Below are 13,980 nucleotides of genomic sequence, written 5' to 3' on the forward strand. Positions count from 1 at the left end.
GTTTCTCATCATCAGTGTAGTTTTATTTATACATCCTTTCATTTATATATATATATATATATATATATATATATATATATATATATATATATATATATATATCACAATTCAGTTCACACACTTTACAAAAACACACTCTGTGTCAGCATTGCTTTTCGCATCCTAAAGCTACATCTCTACCGTACTGTGCATGCATAGCACATAGCAATGATGTACAAGCAATATATATGAGGAATTAGTGTGTGCTTTACACACACACACACACACACACATACAGATAACGATGAGGCTTCAGAGGAAGTTATTAAATGCTCAGCTGCGGCACTCTTTCATTAAGTGAATGTGTAAGAAGTCATGGCCCATCTCCCCTGTTTTATGAAGCCTGTCTTAGACACACACACATGCCTACATATTACCACACAGCTCCCTGCCACAATTTTTACTCTTCCACCCAGAGAATTCACCTCCTCACACCATTTGAAGAGATGTTCTGACTAAATAATTAATTGTAATTTCTGAACATACCACCAACTTTTACACCAACATGGTGCTTTTTCTAAATCATAAATCTTTTTCCCATCATTACATCTTATATATTTCCAGTTACAATTTCTCAAGCTTTAATAAATCCCTCTTTAGTAAATAAGCTACTATGGCTCAATCAACATACATTATTATAAGTAGAATTAGTTGTGCATATTGTAATCACTTATTAAGATTTCTGATTAATGGGACCGAAGCAGCGGCTTTGTCTTCACTGCTTGTTTTCAACCCTTGCTGGGGAACTATTTCTGTGTCTGCCGAACTGGAGCTGTGAGACACAGACACAAGCTATCAATTATTTATCACCTCCATAAATTTGCATTCCACGGGCCTCCTCCTCTCCTCGGTGCCTGAGCAGGGTGCTGCAGAGGACGTGCTCACATAGTGGAGGAAATGGCTGTGGGTTAAATGTTCATATGTGAGAGACAGAGAAATGTAACGGGTTTATATGCTCAATGGGGGATTTATTTCATAGTAATTTACATGCTTATGTGCTTATTCCATTAGGGAGCCTAAATAATATCTATATTATAAATGTGATAGTAGAAATATAAAATAGAGAATGTGTATATAAGCAAACATTAACAGTACTCAAACCCTGTGCAACCTTAACTCTCTTCACCATACCTATTAATTGTGAGTAGTTTATAATTGCACATTATCAATCTGATTTTTGTAGATTTTTTATGATGAAAAATCAGCAATTACACTCAACAAAGTACCCCAAAAACTCACAGGGAAATAGATTTTTTTGTTAAACATTGACTTTTTTGTTACACGTTGCCTTTATTACAGTTTTGCTGAAAGTCTGGTCAAAAAATCCAACGTTTGAACATTATTGCAACTATAGTGTAATGCAATCCTGGCTTTATGACAGGGATGATTTTTTTTTAAGAGACAGGAAGAGAGAGTGTAGAGGGGGAGTTGATATCTTCTGTGTGTGTGTGTGTGTGTGTGTGTGTGTGTGTGTGTGTGTGTGTGTGTGTGTGTGTGTGTGTGTGTGTGTGTGTGTGTGTGTGCGTGTGTGTGCGTGTGTGTGTGTGTGTGTGTGTGTGTGTGTGTGCTTGTGTGAGATGAGAATACAGAGATGCAGTGTGTGAACAGTCATTGTGCATGGCTCAAACTACTGTCTATCAGATAACACAGATGCTCTGTCCATCTGTTAGAAGTACCCAGACCAGCATCTCTGAGCTATGTGTGTGTGTGTGTGTGTGTGTGTGTGTGTGTGTGTGTGTGTGTGTGTGTGTGTGTGTGTGTGTGTGTGTGTGTGTCTGGGCTTTTGGTCTGGGGTGTTTGGTGGGTGTGCATGGATTGCGAATGCTGGTTTAGCTGCATAGTTAGGCAATGTGAAAATGTACCCACACTACATTAATGTATGTGTGTGTGTGTGTGTGTGTGTGTGTGTGTGTGTGTGTGTGTGTGTGTGTGTGTGTGTGTATGTGTATGCATGTGTCTGGGCTTTTGGTCTGGGCAATTAACTGTAGTGTTAATTAGTGATAATAAGTCCATCATCGTGCATATGTATGCAGACTAGTAAATTAGTCTCATCTCTCAGCTCATTCTTTTCTCCCCCCTGTCTTCAGTCTCTGAGTTTCTGGATAGTGACCCTCCAGGGTCAGGGGTTGAACTCTGACTGACCTTTTTGTCCCTAGCCACCAAGCCGGCATGCCTTTAGTCGATTGCCCCACAACAACACAAACAGAATGTGATGCCCACAATCTGGGTGGCAGGGCAATCAGAGTGATATATGGTCCTTTCCATGGCTCCCCATTCCAGCAGCATCAGCCTAAACAAACAGGTTTAATGTTTGCCAGATACACAACGTGCCAAGAGGGAAAATTTTCCGACCAGGTGCAGTCGTTCTTCATGTTCTCCATAACTCCTCTTCCTCTTTCAAGCTTAAACCTGAAAGTTTTATGAACAACATTTTATGTGTTAATGTAGTACTCCTAGATTGCATCCATTAAAAAAAAAAAATCTGTATAGTGAAGGAGAAAGTGCTTGTGTGTTATTTTGGTCACCAGAGATGGAAAGTGCTGTATGAGTGAGTGGCTCGCTCCCTAGAGGACGGCTGTGCTTTTGAGGTAACACTGGGTTTTTGCTTTATTCCGAACTCATCTCTAACTTTTCTTTCTCTGTCCCTATCACTTTCAGACTTCGACTGCATGGAGCCGTTGGGTGTCGAATCCGGCGAGATTCCGTCAGAGCAGATTGAGGCTTCGTCGGAGTATAATCCCAGCTGGTCTGCACAGCGTTCCAGACTCAATAACTATGAAAATGGCTGGACACCAATGGAAGACTCCAACAAAGAGTGGATTCAGGTAACTTAGGATAACCATTTATACAGTAACCAACATTCCTTCTTTGATTAAAACCAAATTGAAAGCATTTCTCCTTGAGAAAAATATCTGCCAGTGCCTTTTATGATTTTTCATGTTCAGGTAGATCGTAGAGTTTCATATCTTCATGCTTATATTGTTTGAGTTATTTCTGTGCTGAGCCTATACCAGATTTCAAGATTCTGCTATTACTTATTGAAGGTCATTTTTTGTTAGAATAGACTTTTGTTGACTTCAAACCCTTAAAGCCGCTGAATCCTTGAAGGCCACATGAATCCTAGGCTCTACATTTCTCTAATCACAACAGCATGTACATGAAACACACCATCTGCTTGGGTCTAAATTCAGTAGAAAATCAGTTCTAAATTCGATCTAGAACAGGACGATCTGTACAGGAATGGATCTTTAAGATATCAGCGTAGATACTTTTTTCAGTTTTACTGTAACTTATGTCCTGGATGCATCACCAAAACCTACACTTATTTATTTTACGGTCTTCACTTCGCTGGAAAGTTTTAGGCCTCGTTTCTCGGGGGAATAATATCCGAGTCGGCCCTCAGTCAAAAATTTGGTGGGGGAGGTCTACAAGCAGTCCATAAAAGATTTTTTTTCCTTACTGCTATCAAAATATTGTCCTGGAGGCCCTGTCTTTTAATGTACAGACTAATTGAATCAATTTAAGGAGCAGGCTGGAGGAACCATGGTGTTTTAGGCTGCTTTTGATTCAGGAAGAGGCTCTCGACTGCTTCCTATGAGTTTTGTCCTGAGGCCACCATGTTAAGAAGGGAAATTCCTTCATGCGCTATAAGGAGAGAAAGGAAAAGAGAAAAAGAGCCTCTAGGGTATAATGTAAAGACCAGACAAGAAGAGGACTGTCTGTAGTCTTTCTGTTTCCATCTATTCCCTCATTCCTATCACTAGCTGTCCATCTTCCAGGTTCTTCCCCTATTAAAAACGTCTGCCTTGAAAGATTCCTTAGCCTTGTGGTTTATTGGATCATTTCAATATGGCATTGATTGGGTTTTTAGCCTTACAAAATGGACTACACTTTAGAATACTGTTCTACTAAGATGTTGTCTGAAAGACAATCAATAATTGACTCTGCTTGTTTTAAAGACCACAACTAAGAAGTCTAAATATTGGCTCGCGTACAGCAGCTGGTTTGTAGTGTTATGCTAAAAATTAGACTTTCAAATCTGTAGCCACCAAGATATGGAATATGTCTAACTGCAGAAGAAGAGATCTGAAATGTCAAACAATTTATTCTCTACATTGGCTGTAAATGGGTTTCATTAAAGCATAGCAGTGTGAGAAAAATAGAGGCAAAAAAAATAGTTGCCTTCTTCAATCAGCGTCTCGGTTCCACACCGTTTCACACTTGCCATTTCATATTTTATCTAGTGTAATTAAGCAGCCCTCTCTACTTACTGGAACTTGTTTAGTCATTTCAGATTTTAATGAAATTCTAAATGGACTGTCTCCCGCCGAGTACGAGAGGCAAAATCCAGCAGCCGCTTCAAATCCTCTGAAGAGTATTGATTAGAAGGGGTACGTTTTGGCAGGAAAATTTCAGGCAAATCAAACGTATTCTGTTTCAAGCCCTGATCTGATATTCCCATGCTACTCCCTCTTGGCCAATCAGATGTCAAAGTTTAGCCCTGTGCATCTGTTTCCAAGGGAACAAAGCAGGAGGACTGCTGAGAATGAGTGAGGTTGAGTGATTTATAATTTAAAGAAACCCCCCTCTCTTTTTCTGTCTCTTTTCAACCTGCACTCATGAAGTGGTTTAATTATAAGCCTTATTAAGGGAGACGAATTTTTCATTACGCCTTCATTAAGCTTGCTGGTGAGCCACAACAACAGTCTCTCGCCCTCTAATGGTACAATCCACAAGGCATGCACAAATTACCCACTCCTCCCTGCTTCACATCTCCTCACTTATATCAGCAGTTCATTGTTTATTTCATTAATTCTCCCCAAGGCTAGTTGCAGCATATTCCTATATTAGTCATGAAAATCCGATTAGAATTCTTACATCCATGTTTTTTCACTATGTGAACCCCATAACAGAGGTTTCTACATGCCGCACTCCCAAAATATAGACTTCTCTATCAAAACGGCTGTGTTTCTGGTTTTAATAGGAAGTTTTTGCAAAAGCGTGACAGAGGCCAAGGAGCCACCTGCATCTGTATAGCACATTAAGATTCTCCAAAGAGAAAGTTTGTCTTTTTTAGAGTCTTTGACACACTACATCCCGAAAACCAAAGAACCATTTTACAAAGCTCCGGGAAAGACAATTTGAGAAAAGTTCCCTCGAGAATGCCGAGTAATGAGAAATTGGTTTTGTCAAGCAGCAAATATTCCTGCCGGACCAAAGACCTGAGTGCCGGTGCAAAAGCAGTCTGAGATCTTAAGTCTGACTAGTTCAATCTGACAGTCTCCATTGATCAAAGTGGAAGCATGAATAATGCATTTTATCTGGGAAAAAGTCAACTGTCAATACTTGAAAGCTTCTCTGGTGCCTAGCTCCTAATGGTAGGATGGAGGTTTCACAGAGTGAATAGCTTGTTTTGTTCCATTAATCAAAACCTTTTAACAATCCATGTCTATATCTCTATATTAGCATATACAAGCTAGCCTTTTGAATACATGGCAAATCATTTGTGTACATGATACCCATCTGTTGTCAAGACTAATTTGATCAGAGTAGATGTCAGAAGGCATATTTGTTGCAAAATGTGAAGCGCTCAACTCCGCAGACTGATTAAAGGTTACAGCTACGGGTAGAAATAAATGAGCAGTTGTATTACTGTTCTTTAATCATCTGTCAGATGTTTCCAAATTAAATAGAATACTCAAGGCGATAATCCAAATATAACAACATAAATCCATGTATGATGTCAAAATAAAGTTTCTAGTGTTAATGTAACTGATGTCTAAAAATGAAAAAAAAAAAAAGAAATATACTGTATGTATATATTTTTAAGTAGACATTATTCTTTGACCAAGCTATTTTCAAAGCTATACTGGAGAATGTTTGGTTATCAGAAACAAATCAGTAAGAGGTTAGTGGACGGAAAAGAATCAAGCCCCCTGTTTTGACATAGGCTTCTCATATTCTACTGGAGTAGATTGCTAACCGGGGCACAGTTATCAGCAGGAAGCCAGCACTGCTTGATTGATGGAACTGAGCAGAGAAAGTGCCAGGTCCAGAGATGGAAACGATGACTGAGTGACCCTTCTACCCAGCCATTATGCCATCATTCTGAGTCCTGGACTTATTTTGCTTAAAAAAAGAACCACATTCCAGAAAAGGCTCCTGAAACAGGCACTAATTACAGACTTCCCTCGAAGAAAACATTTTGCACAGGCCGTTGAGCACTCGTTTATCTCGAAACGGCTCAAGAGAAAGGGAGGGCGCAGAGTGTGAGCCGTTGTAACAGTCCTAGCCGACCGTATCCTGTTTTTCTTTCCTTCTGTCCAAACGTGCTTCGAGTTAGCTGCAGTCAGTCGAGCGCTGCTACAGTATGTCCATCCTCCGTTGTTTTGCTTAGCGTTTTCACTCATCAATTAAAGCTGTTTCTATTTTGAGCCAGGAGCTGTCCTTATGCCAGCTCATGAGTAATTACACAATGTGCTTGTAATTAACATATGAATCTCTGATGATGGTGCCTGTGGTGCTGGTGTCAGAGTGAGTCACCCTGCTAGCACCACACCTGTGCTAGTCATATTCTGTTACACTTACAGAGGTAGCTAATGTGGTGTTGTAGTGATTACTTATCATACTGGTAACAAATTAAAATAACATTGACAATAAGGTTCCATAATAGCCTGTTGACAATTCAAGCCCAAATCATAAACAAATATTGTAGCTCTCTGAAATGAATAATGAAGTATTTACCAGTTGGCTACACATACTCAGAATCAGTTTTAGTGTGAAGCCCAGAACCTTTTGGTACTAAAACCTACAGTATAGGGAAATAATTGTATTTATTTTTTTTTTTATTAAAGGCAGCAATGAATAAAATAAACCTCTAATAATAAATTAAGAGCAATTGTCTTTTATGAAAATGTTAATGGCCAGCAGTCAGGATGTTACTGTATAAGTTATCACTGTTATCATTGTACGATACTTAAACAAGTTGAAACAAGTTGGTTAGAGTCGTTCAATCAAATTAGAGGTTTCAAGATCTTTTAGGTGTCGAGGAGACAGGTTTACAAGCAGACGTCTGTAGATAATTCCAATGATATCAATAATACAAGACGTTCTGCACTATTCATACCAAGAGCTGCCAGACTTCGCAGTGATTCATCTATTGTGCTTGGGTACTGAAGCAAGTAAGATCTGAGCACTAACCCTGTAATAGTGTTCAGTGAGCCAAAAGACGTTACTCAGAAAAATATGTTGCCTAAACATCACAAATATTAACGGATGGGTTCATATTTCAGCTAATCACTAGGAATAACAAATCGGCAAAGCTCAGAGTGTGGATACTACACATTGAAACACACTTTTCTGGAAAGTGAAGATCATTTTTATTGGTATTCTTTTTTCATTCTCATGCCACAAGTGTGCATAACATCTAGCCTATTATCATTCCTCATTGTGTCAGAAATAGATGATCATCTCACAGGAAAATATGTATAATTCAACACCATTAAATAGAGGCACAAGGGTGCTAAAAATAACACAGGCTAATTCTGGCAGGTAGATTCAATGATGAATGGAATTGCCTATTGGTCTTGCAGTGCACGCTAATACAATTTTCATGAAAATGCTAATTAATTCTACCTGTAGTTAATGGAATTTTAGAGAAGTCAGCCATGACAGCCAGGTGGTAATGGGTGAAGCGAGAGAATGAGAAGCATGCTTTGATGAATGAACTGATCTCTGGCCCATGGTATGTAGTTGCCAGGCCAGCTTTGTGGTTGCTTTGCTGAAGAATTTTCTTACCCTGCCCTTCAATTCTTCTCCGCTTTTGTCTGACCCCTGCCACATGGTATTTGTATTGGTGACACATGAAAATATGGTGAGAATCTGTGATTGTACAGATCAGCTATGCTGGTTTATTTATTATCTTTTGTTAGTAGAAAATAATGCAACCAAGGCAGAGGAAACTGAAACAGAAAATCACAATATAATTTAAAGTATAATTGTACATTTAGATTACATTCATCCAAGCCGCTTGTTTTCCACTACATCATTTTTAAAAAGCTTTCTAGTGAATGGAATTCTTTACCACAAGCCTTATTAGCAGAGAAATAACAGTTTGAATGAACTTTGAAGCATCATAGCTCTTTAAATTCTCCAGATGAAACCATCATTGCAGACGTGACCTGCAAGACCAGAAAGACTTGCCACACACTCTAATGCCACACACTCTCCATGGAGAAGGAGTAATGAGTGTGTGGTGGGGTCATGACGAAAGTTTAATAAGTGTAAGACAGGGTTAAGGGAGGATTACAACATGTTCGTCTTATCCACCACCAAGAGAGTAGTCTCATCAAACATGGACACAACCCCTCCGCACCTCACACACCCCCAATGTGGTGAAAACACACTCTCCTTGTTAATCTAATTGCACACTAGGCTTAACTGGCAGCCTACAAAGCAAAACCCAGGCTAATTCTGTTCCCACTTTTTGGCTTTTATTTAGCAATTTAATGACTGCAGTCTCTGTTATTCTGCTTGTTGGAAGCAGATGTAGCTTTTAAGCACTCATTCTGTGCCAGATTGAGTCCTTGCATCTTAGATAATGTACTCAGGATGGAAAGTGAACTTATGATTCGAGATCATAGCCGATACAGTATAAACCGTATAAAGCTAGCTTTCTAGACACAAATTAATCCTGAGTTAGCCTTGGATATGCAAAGATGAACTGATCCACAATCAGGCAGTTTTATATTGAGAAGATGGCAAAATGTGGCAAAATGACATTTCCAGTCAATTTGATTATGAGAAGTTGCCTGCGGTCATGCATGCCCTCTTATTAGATAATTAACAAGCAAAAAAACAGGATCTTTTCCCTCAGAACAGTCATGGAAACACCAAAAATCATACGTAAGGTCATAGACACATTTGGGGCTTCACTCATAGTGGAGGCAAGGCATTGTAGAGTTTTCTTATTATTTGATTTTAACACATATTCTGGATTTAATTAGAGGGTGTGTGACATAATAGTACACTCAAACCCTAGATTGTGTTAGCTTGCCTGACTGTTGACTGGCATTGCTCCAGCTTTCTGTCTTACTTAAGTGCCTCGTATCTGAACAAAGAAAATAGAGAATAGTGAAAATAGGTGCAAGTTGACAGCTGAAACTGCACAATTCTCAGTGGAGAACTCACACATTACGGTTGTGCGAGTTTTCCAAGCGTCCAACTCGCACACTACAGTTACAGCCGCTAGCAATTCTGAGTCCTGCCCATAAATCCTTTCTGTTTTACAAAACACACTTTCACAGATGATTGATGCTTTTACTCAAAGGCAGTCTGAAATGTTTGACCTGGCGTTTCCCAGCTGTAGACTGAGAGCGCATGTCCAGATATAGAGGCATACTAGTGTGGTGTTCTCTATGAAAAAATCAGGGTCAGGGAAATGCGCAATGCATGCCCCTTTCCATTTAAGGTACTGTGGTCTTTTAGAAAGCTTCCTGCACATTCATGTCAACATCTGGGAAGTGGCGTGTTAGTTAATTAGGTCTGTTCAGCTGTGCTAATGCTGCTCTCTGTATAGCCATGGCACACAATTTGACGTTGGAAAATCTCTTGCAGATTTTGCATCTGTTCAGAGTCCTTGGCACTGGTCAGAAATGACAATGGATAAGTTAGTTGCTTATCTGGCCCTTTGTAAGAAAATTGTATGTAATGTAATGTATATCTGACAATAATAAAGGCTTCTATTCTGTTCTATTCTATGCTCTAAACCAGAGGAATATATTCAAAGAGGTTTATGCAACAGAAGAAATGTGAGATTTTACTGAAAACCGGTTGCACTCTGAGACAGCAGAAAAAGCAGATCCGGTTCAATTTCTTTAAATTTACATTATACCCTCAGAAATGAGGCATAAAAAAGAGAACTAGACAGTCTGTGTGCATTTTCATCTGTTTTTGTTCTTAGGCTGGATGTCTTGGAAGTTACAGTAGAATTTGTGTTTAATATGAAATGAAAGCCATGTCAAGAAAAACAGCCAGCAATGTTCTGCTTAAACAAAGCCAGGATTTTAATGTGCAGTGACCATGGCTGTTGTGTGGAAACTAAAGAACTTCCACCAGGATTATGTTTGAAACAGGTTTTGAAATGTACTGGAAGCTTTTGGTGTTAATTCTGAAACCAAAAAATGTGATTATTTTAATGGTTGACGTCTCTTGGATCACTGATTCGATTATATTGCATGGTTTTCACACATTCAGATCGCTGTAAATTATCAGAGAATAACAATCTAGTAGCAAGAATTGTAGTATATTCTCACAGGTTAATTATCAGGCTAATGAATATATAACAATATAAATGAAGACTGATACAGAAATATACTTGTAATAGCTTGTGAGTTGAAACAGAGGTTATCTTCAAATTGAGATTATCTTCTTTTTTAAAACAGCAGCAGTTACACTTAAGTTTATATATATATATGTTCAAATGCTTAACTTCTTGGTCTGATGTGACCTTAACTTCCCAATGATGCAATATGATGAAAGCAATGGTCCAGGGTCACATCATTTTCCTATTCATTTAACAAAGCTCTATCTTACACAAAGTTTGCTTTTTTTGCCCCAATTTTTTCCATGTAAAGTTAATTCTATATAAACACATATCAATAACGTTATTTGGGTGGAGGTAAATCACCACAGAGTCAAGAAGAAAGTTTAATCCCCTTGAACAGACACAGCCAAGAACACAAACTGCAAAATCAATCCCTTTTATAAGCACCGGGTCAGAGGGTCATGTATAGTGTAACCTATCTGTGCTGAGAGGGAGCGAGACAGGACAGGGAAGAAGGGATGTGTTTTTCAAAGATATATGTGGGACATACGGCAATATCGTAAATCACATGCATACAAGAGTTTGTCTGTGTCATCATATTAACAGACATGCTCTTGCTTGGTCTGTCTTAAATCTGAAAAACTGCAAAGTCTGCAAAACTAGACGTTGGCTAACAACACACATACACACACTTAGACTCTTCTAGTATTTTCAATCTCTGTCAGTGATCTATAGACTCTCTCTTCTCTCTCTCTCTCTCTCTCTCTCTCTCTCTCTCTCTCTCTCTCCCTCTCTCTCTCTCTCTCTCTCTCTCTCTCTCTTTCTCCTCACTAGATTCCCCCATAATGATAATAGAGCTCATGATTCATTTATGAAGCGTTCATCTTTTCATACAGCACACATCTGAAAATCTCTCCTCTTTTATGCATTTTTACTGCTTTAGTCACTTAGCCAGACAAGTACCATATCTCCCAGTTATCCAATAAGCTCCTGTGTCTTATCACAGGAAATTAAATCGTCACTGCCGCCACCCATTATTAAACTCAGTTTCATTAAATCAATCATACCTTCTAGGTCCCTTACGTGGTTATGAATGCGTCACACGTTAAATATGTCTTACAGCAGTCTTCATCTATATTATCGTGATGTTAACTGTACGGCTTTTTTTTTACTCAGGTTGATCTGGGTTTCCTGCGTTTCGTCTCAGCCATCGGAACTCAGGGCGCTATCTCTCAGGAGACCAATAAAAAGTACTTTGTGAAGTCCTACAAAGTGGACGTGAGCTCCAACGGGGAAGACTGGATCACACTGAAGGAAGGATCCAAACAAAAGGTATTAACATTTTATTGACAATTATTGTTATTGTTATTATTCCATATTCGGATGTGGTAGCCTAGTGGTTAAGGTGTTGTCTTACTGATTGGAAGATCATGAGTTTGAATCTGCCACTGATGGGCCCCTGAGCAAGGCTCTTAATGCTCAGTTGTATAAAATGCAACAAAAATATAAGTCACTCTGTATATGGGTGTCTGCCAAAAGCCGTAAATGTAGCCCTTTTGAATTCTTGATCCTGATTGGTCAGGAGGTGTGAATTTATTTTAAAATAACAGCAGCTGTGACTACAGTTAAAACAAAGTTTATATTAATGCTCTCTTTTTAGTACAGTGTTTTTAGTGTTCGTGCTTTGCCACAGTCTGAGGTTAATTTCTGTTACTCTGTAACATGACAAGCTGTAGTGTTTTTCCCTTATTAACTTCAAAAGAGAGAAAAAACAGGCTGGTAAAGCTGTTTAGAGCAAACCACAGCATTTAACGTAGCGACAGTATAAACAGATAAAAGTATAGTGACTTGTTGTTTAAGTAGGAAAAAAAATGTAATTGCTGCCAAATTGCTGTGGTGTAAGAGGAATAAAACACTTGCTGTTATAAATATGTAGTTATTAGATACATCTATCAGAAAATTAGATGTGAAGATAGCATCCACCTTGGTTTAACATTTGGTTTAATCTTATTATAAACAGACCTTTTCATTTTGCATTGATAGTTTGCATTCCTGTTCAGATTATCCATGATTCATCAGAATAATTTTAAAATAAATCTTAAATTCTTGTTATTTTGTCAAAATACAATGAATTTTGTTCATTTTAAGTCCCTATGTACTTGTCTGCATCATCCTGCAACATGTGTGGTGGGAAATTTTTATCAATTTCACCCAATTCACTCATGTTATTAAGCAAAGCTCAGAAATGTGTCAGTCTACAAAATAATTGCTTTTGAGTACTTTTCACCCACTTTAACCAGGAGAGTTCAGACTTTTGGCTTTATATGCTGCACAAAAAAAAATTGCTATACAAAATCCGACATCCGAAATTATAAATTTATAAATCATTCTGATGATTTTTGCACATCTCTTCCGTAGCCTGGTATAGTTATTAATTCGGAGCAGACTTCAGTGTATCATTTTATGCCTATGTGTAAGAGTCGGTGCCAACAGAGGACTCGTCTGTCGAAGTATCCATGACGTATCCGTCTCCATAAAGACCACCATGCTCACTTGCGTCTCTCAGACTCCGTTATTCCCTCAGCCTGGAATGTTAACGCTTTCTGAGACTGAATGAATTTACAAGCACGGTAAAAGAAAACATGAAAAAGAACTCCAAAACAACCACAGTAGCCAGACAGACTGAGGGAGGTTTTTTATTTAGAGTTTTTTTTTTCCTTTTTGTGAGTGTTGAATGATGTCAACATTTGTGGTGAGGATTTCATCACTTAACAATGAAACCGAGACAACAAAGGAGTTAATAAACTTAGGCTTTTGGATGGAAGTACGGAGGAGTTTATGTGTTTGTGCTCCTCTACTCTGTATTAGGACTCTCTGGTCAAACAGATATCAGGTGAAGGATGTGGCTCTTTCATTCGTCTTTTGCCTTTAATTAAGTTAGAAATGTTTAAATAATAGAAGTGTGTTGCTAGTGTGTGTGTTTGTGTGTTTGTGTGTTTGTGTGTGTGATGTGCATGATGTGTATTGTTGTGTGTAATCCCTAAGGTCCAATATATTTCCTGACTCCCATTAAAATCACAGTTTCCTTTTTATAAAGCCTCCACTCTACCCTCTCTCTCTCTCTCTCTCTCTCTCTCTCTCTCTCTCTCTCTCTCTCTCTCTCTCTCTCTCTCTCTCTCTCTCTCTCTCTCTCTCTCTCTCTCTCTCTCTCTCTCTCTCTCTCTCTCTCTCTCTGGATGTTCTAAAGTGCTTTAGTGAGAAAGGGGGCCCATTTACAGACCGCTGAGGTTGCAGTTTGCCCCTGTGGTTGCCGCTCGCTCTCCGAAAAAGGCTTTTAATAGTTAGTGCAGTCGGATGGAGCTTCGGCATGACATTTAAAGAGAAACCCTTGTGTTGTTCTCCGCCTCACACACATTTGACAAGCTGCACCCAGAGACTTGAGATAGCAGCGAGAATAGAGACTAGTGGCAGAGAATTGACTACATGTACTACGGTCTCACTGCTTCAGACATTTTTAAATACATCTAAGCACATTAGCATATAAGTGGATTGATTAAACAGTTCTGTGTGCACGAGGATGTGGATCATGCAGCCAAATCTCCTTTTATCTCATATCA

General features: G+C 38.8%; 1 protein-coding gene across 2 annotated transcripts in view; it reads left to right on the plus strand.

The window, feature by feature from the left end:
- Nucleotides 1-13,980, plus strand: part of nrp1a (neuropilin 1a) — a 65,496-nt gene that overhangs the window by 34,196 nt on the left and 17,320 nt on the right. For both annotated transcript variants that reach the window (XM_027149021.2, XM_027149022.2), the window contains exons 6-7: nt 2,698-2,864; nt 11,540-11,695. In XM_027149021.2, coding sequence (XP_027004822.1) covers nt 2,698-2,864; nt 11,540-11,695 — 323 coding nt within the window. The remainder of the gene's footprint in view (nt 1-2,697; nt 2,865-11,539; nt 11,696-13,980) is intronic.

This window comes from Tachysurus fulvidraco, chromosome 3, assembly GCF_022655615.1.
Source record: "Tachysurus fulvidraco isolate hzauxx_2018 chromosome 3, HZAU_PFXX_2.0, whole genome shotgun sequence".
NCBI lineage: Eukaryota > Metazoa > Chordata > Actinopteri > Siluriformes > Bagridae > Tachysurus > Tachysurus fulvidraco.